At 46.4% G+C, this 6,000-nt stretch overlaps 1 protein-coding gene across 1 annotated transcript; it reads left to right on the forward strand.

Annotated features, from left to right (window-relative positions):
* The first annotated feature begins 1,362 nt into the window (after positions 1 to 1,362).
* LOC125757516 (uncharacterized) lies at positions 1,363 to 5,005 on the forward strand. The gene is made up of 2 exons (XM_049413097.1): positions 1,363 to 1,454; positions 3,741 to 5,005. The coding sequence occupies exons 1-2, from the start codon at positions 1,363 to 1,365 to the stop codon at positions 4,462 to 4,464; spliced, it is 816 nt and encodes a 271-aa protein (XP_049269054.1). The 3' UTR covers positions 4,465 to 5,005.
* Positions 5,006 to 6,000: the final 995 nt, after the last annotated feature.

The raw sequence follows: 6,000 nt of genomic DNA on the forward strand, positions 1-6,000 counted from the left end.
GATCTGTAAACATGCTTCGAGGCAGAAGGCACAATGATGCTGCTGTGAATGGAGACTTTGAAATTGATCTGCTCGCCTTCGTTTCTCTGAATCCTGAAGCCAGCATCCGGGAAATAGCCCAGGCAACTAGCGCGACTTCGTCGAAAGTTTGGAGCACACTGTCGAAGTATAAGTATCATCCGTACCACGTTTCATTACATCAGGAATTGTCCGAGCATGGCCACCGGCAGCGTCTAGACTTCAGCAACTGGTGCTTCATACAGTGCGATGAAAATCCCGAATTTCTGAACAATGTGCTGCGGACAGACGAAGCAAAATTCTGTCATAGTGGAGGTCAACTTGCATAACGCCCATTATTGGTGCAATGAAAATCCCCACTGGCTGCGAGAACACAAACATCAGGTGCGCTGGTCAGCAAACGTATGGTGCGTCATTCTTCAAGGCCGTATATTCGGCCCTTACTTTGTTGAAGGAACACTGATTGGCAAAAATTACTCCGAGCACGTACTCAGTGGTGTTGTGTCGGAGTCTGCGAGCGAACTGCCTCTGAACACACTTACGAAAGTGCACTTTCAGCAAGACGGAGCCCCACCTCACGCATCTTCATGTGCCATCGAACTTCTCAGTAAGAACTTTCCCAACCAGTGGATAGGACGCGGCGGCCCAATAGCTTGGCCAGCAAGATCACCAGACTTCTCCCTCCTGGATTTTTTCCTCTGGGGGTACGCGAAAAATCAGGTGTGCTGCTTGGAGCCTGCCAACACCGACGAACTCAAGCAGAGAATAAGGACTGCGATTGCCAATGTGCCGGAAGCCATGCTTTTAAGGTCTGTGCATGATGTGCAGCGTCGTGCACAAATGTGTATTGTTGCCGAAGGAAAACACTTCGAGCACTATTGTAAGCTTTGTTCCTTCCTGGGCAATGTAGAGCTGAGCCACACTTGTGAATAGTCAATTTAGGTTCTTGCATCAATGAGCAGTGATGAAAAAATAAACAACTTTGACGAAATGATTACACCAAAGCTTCCGCGACCAAATATCCTGAAGTGCCATATGCACCATAGCGCAGAAAATGACGAAGGACATTTTCGGAAAACCCATTCACTTTGATTCACAACATTTTCCTTTCTAATGTAACTCACGGGCGCGAGAAAAGATCTGTTATGTACTGACGTCATATGTACATTTCATCGCTTATCACCCACGCAAGCCGCGGTGGCCTTATCATGAGTTATCACTCATGCTATAAAAGGAGTGTGCGTCAATAAACCTACGTTCATTTCACCACTGGGCGTCCTACTGATTTACTACATTGACGACGAAGCGGACCGGCCCGGCGAGGGCGCCGTTGAAGAAGGCGGGATGGCTGTCGGCAAGATCGGCGAGTATCGTCTTGGCACGGACGCGTCTTGGGATGAGTACGTCGAGCGGTTGGAAATGTTTTGTGACGCGAAGCAGCGCTGGGCAGTATCGAAGATACATGTATGTTAGATACTATCTTAAATACTCTTTGGTTATCTTGTATCTGTATCGCGATACGTCTCGTAAAACGGGTATCTGTATCTGTATTTTCGATATTTTCAATAATGTATCGTGTATTATAAGATACAAGATACTGCTATTGAAACACCACCGTGCGAAACAAATGACGTCGACCGTAATTCCGGTTTTCAAGCTGATATTGCTGCCACTAAGCCACCAGAATAAAACTAACGACAGTGACATCCTTGTATATTTCCGCCAGAGTGCTCGAGCGAGCACAGGTGATGAGGTTTAGGCGTCCCTATTGGTGGAGCAGAGTCACGTGATGGCGCTCGAGCCGTCTCGATAAAAACAAGCGTGCGAACGTCTACGCGCAGACAGCCTTTTTTTTCTATATGTTTTCTTTCTTTATAGTTGTGTTGATGTCACGACAGTTCTTCATAACCACCGCACTCTGCTGCGTACTCCATCGCGTGCGGCGTCTTTCGCACAAATTAAAATGCCGCTGTACTGTCGCTATCGAAGTTTGTCTTGCGTGGTGCTTCGTTGCAAAGTCTCATGAATGCAAGAATGGGGCTGCTTTAATTGCTTCTCGCGGCTTTCACACATCAGCGATTTGAAAGATCTAGTGGATGCAAGCTTGACGTACATAGTACGATCGGATTGACTTACATGCAAAGGAGATTGTAACAACCGTTCCGCTATCGGTGCCGGCGTGAGATGCAATAGAACAAGCATTTACGTAACAGGAAATATTTTGACGTACTTGGTGTTTGTTATTCCTGCTAAATTATTCAAGGTATTTTAATGATAATTTGAGTGTTAGCATACGTGCTTTCTTTGCTCTCCTCCGTTTGCGTCCCATGCCTTAACTAGTCCTCTGCATAGTTTTTCTCCCGTATGTTTATTGTAATATGTATTTTGTAACCTGCTCCTAAATTCCTTCTCTGCTTTATTATTATTCTTTAACTGTCTGCGAACGTGGCTTTATTTCATATTTCAGGGGCTTTCTTGGAAGGCCCGTGAATATTCACCACGCAGCATGTACGCTGCCAAAGCAACAAAAACAAAAAAGAACAAAAAAAGGACGGATCGGTCGTTTTTAAATGCACTGCACGATGTGTCGAAGCGCATTTGACCCTAAACTGGATATTAAACATGTCGCATAATTGACCTTATTTAATGAACCAGTTCAGCTTAGTTCAAAACATACTATAACGAGCGCCACATGACGGTAAACGAAATACATTTGGTTTTATTCAGCGACGGTTTACCACTTCTTTTTTTCTTTCTTCTTTCTACCTACGTGAAACACCCTGTATACTTATTCACTTTGATTGTTTAATACGGCACCACCTCGTTATTTGACTTATACTGCTATACGTTTGCCTTTTTTTATGTCACCTTAAATTATTGTTATCGTTACAAATCTGCAGGTAAGCAGAGCTAGAAGTGGCAATAGTGTGAACAGCAATGATAACTTGCGGCGCTTTGTGCCGCTAGAATACACCTGAGACGTTTCCTGGCGGCTCAGATTGCCTCGGTGAAGATATGGTAAAAGATTGCACGTTAGTGAATATGTTCATGAGGAACGCTTTACGCCAGCAGATAAGTAAAATATGAAAAAAATAACTGCAGTTTTATGTCCTCAATTAATTGTGAGCGCCGACTACGTAGGTCATCGTCTTCACACGATGCGTCACAAAGAATATCGCTACCAACGTTGTTGATGCTCTACACCTGTCGGTGGATGCGGTATTTGCGCCATCGTGCGGAGGCATCTTAATAAGTTTCTTGCAAGTAGATGGCAACCAGCTAGCTGGTCGCCAAATAGAGCCGCGACACCCATAACTTACAGAAATGTCAAGCAAAAACCGCTAACAGCGCAGAGGTTAAAAGAGCTGTCATGTTAAGCAGCCAAAGAAATCCCAATAAGTTGTTTAGGAATGAAACTAACGCACCTTGAGCAAGAAAGTTTTTATCTTGTGATACAAACAGGTATTTTGTTAAAATTAAACAATGGTGGTCGCAGTTAAAAAAATTTCATCTAAACACATTTCTACATATGCCTTGGCTGCTTCATTATATAGATCTATAATAGCACATTTGCAAATTTATCGAAGTATCTTAAGATACAATTGGGAAGTATCGTATCGGATACAATTATTCCGGAAGTATCTTGTATCTGTATCTCAAATACTTCTTGCCCGAGTATCTTGTATCGTATCGCGATACAATCTCAAAGTATCTTTGCCCAGCCCTGACGCGAACAAGATGACAACGGGCGAGCAGAAAAGAGCAGTTCTGCTGAGTTGTTGCGGTGAAGCGGTGTACGGGCTCATCGTAACCCTGGTGAAGCCAGTAAGACCGACCATGGCAAGCTACGACGAAATCAAGACGGCCGTTCACAAGCACCTGCATCCGAGGCCTTCCGAGCTGCACGCAAGGTTTCTGTTCTACAGGAGAAACCAGGCGGCTGATGAATCGGTGGCAGACTACGTCATGGTTCTGCGGAAGCTAACGGAAGACTGCGGTTTTGGTGACAAGCAACTACCGCTGGACGTCATGATGCGGGATCGTTTCGTGTGCGGCATCAAGAACGAAGCAGTCCGGCAGAGACTTCTCGCCGAGCCGAACCTTGCGTTCCAGGTCGCGTACGACATGGCCGTGGCAGCGGAAGCTACAGCAAAGCAGCAGCGAGACATACGCAACCAGGGACGAGACGAGACAAAAGACAGCACGGGCCTAATTCAAGCAACTCGCACGAAGCAAGACACCGCAGCGGAAGATTCCAGTTGCTATCGCTGCAACGGTAAGCACGCTCCGCAATTATGCAGTTTCAGAAAGGCGGCGTGTTTCAAGTGCAAGAAAATCGGACACATAGCGAAAGCCTGTCGTTCGAAAGACGAGGTTAGAAAGTTTCAAAGAAAAACTTCACACGAGCAGAAAAAAAAAGTAAAAGCAAGGGCGCCTACGAAATGACCGAATTATTTTCCCTCTGTGAGGTGATCGAGCAAGAAGAAAAATTCACGGTTGAAGTGCATATTGAACGGCAGAATGTACCCATGGAAAATGATTCTGGAGCACCGTGCTCAATTGTGAGGGAAGAAACGTTTCGCTCTATTGAGGGAAAGCAAAGTAAAATACCCCTTTGAGAATCAAGCACAACGCTCGTAACCTGGTCAATGGAGGCGTTGCCTGTAGTTGGTCGCGCCAGTGTTGTGGTGGAATTCAAAGGTCGGGCGGCAAAGCTGCCTTTGTTGGTAGTGAAGAGAAGAGGTAACAGTTTGCTTGGGCGGAACTGGTTTAGGCCGTTGGGCATTGGGCTGAATGGAATGCAGCAGCTGAATGTTGAAGACGTCACTTCATGATTTTCTTAGGTGTTTCGCAGTGACCTTCCTGGCTTCAATGGACCACCAGTGCACATCGAACTGAAAGACAACGCCAAACCAACGTTCCTCAAATGTCGTACAGTTGCACTAGCACTGAAAGACGATGTGGCCAAGGAAGTGGACCGCTTGGTGCAACAGAGTCTGGGAACCACTCGAATACTCCCACAGGGCAACTCCGCTCGTGGTGGTAAGGAAAAAAGACGGAACCTTGAGTCTGTGCGGGGATTACCGTAGCACGATAAACAAGGCAGTTAAAACCAGCGGGTATCCTTTGCCTACTGCCGCGAAATTATTGTCGACTCTCGGGTCAAGCAAGGTATTTACTAAACTAGACCTAGCTCAAGCTTATCAACAGCTTATTCTGGATGAGGTGTCGGCCGAAGTGCTCACAGTTAACATTATCAAGGGGCTACACAAGGTCAGGCGGCTACCGTTCGGAATTTCTGTCGCGCCATGGGTGTTTCAACGAGTCATCGACATGTTGTTGGCAGGCATTCGTGGCGTTAAAGCTTATCTTGATGATATCCTGATTTCCGGGCGTAACGCAGCAGAACACGCAGAAAGACTGGAGGCTGTGTTTTCGCGTTTACAAAGGGCGCAGTTGAGAGTTAACAAAGAAAAGTGTGAATTCAACCAGACGAGCATTGAATTCTTGGGACATCCGATTGATAATAAAGGGATCCACCCGAACCAAAGCAAGACTGACGCCATCCAGCAAGCGTTAACGCCTACTAGCAAGAAGGAGCTGCAAGCCTTTTTGGGGCTACTGAACTTCTATAGCACTTTCCTCAAGGGCAGGACCGAAGCCGCGGAACCTCTCTACCGGCTCCTAGACCACGACCACGAATAGGAATGAAAAGGTGAGCACCAACGGGCTTTCGAGAAGCTGAAGAAGCTACTTAGCTCCGATGCCATACTTGTTTCTTATGACCCCAGCGTTCCTTGATGATCTGCTGTGACGCATCCCCTGTAGGGGTGGGGGCGGTGTTGGCCCATAAAGCAGCTGACGGGAGGGAGCAACCCAAAGCTTATGCTTCATGAACTCTAGGCGCATGTGAGCATAACTACGCCCAAATTGACACGGAACGTCTAGCCGTCGTCTTCGGGCTAAAAAAGTTTCATCAGT

Source organism: Rhipicephalus sanguineus, chromosome 2, assembly GCF_013339695.2.
Source record: "Rhipicephalus sanguineus isolate Rsan-2018 chromosome 2, BIME_Rsan_1.4, whole genome shotgun sequence".
Classification (NCBI taxonomy): Eukaryota; Metazoa; Arthropoda; class Arachnida; order Ixodida; family Ixodidae; genus Rhipicephalus; species Rhipicephalus sanguineus.

What these genes read in the sequence shown, in the direction of transcription:
- LOC125757516 (XM_049413097.1), top strand. Translation starts at nt 1,363, where the DNA reads ATGGCTGTCGGCAAGATCGGCGAGTATCGTCTTGGCACGGACGCGTCT. An exon ending in GAAATGTTTTGTGACGCGAA is followed by an intron (nt 1,455 to 3,740) that starts GCAGCGCTGGGC and finishes ATCTTTGCCCAG; the next exon opens with CCCTGACGCGAACAAGATGA.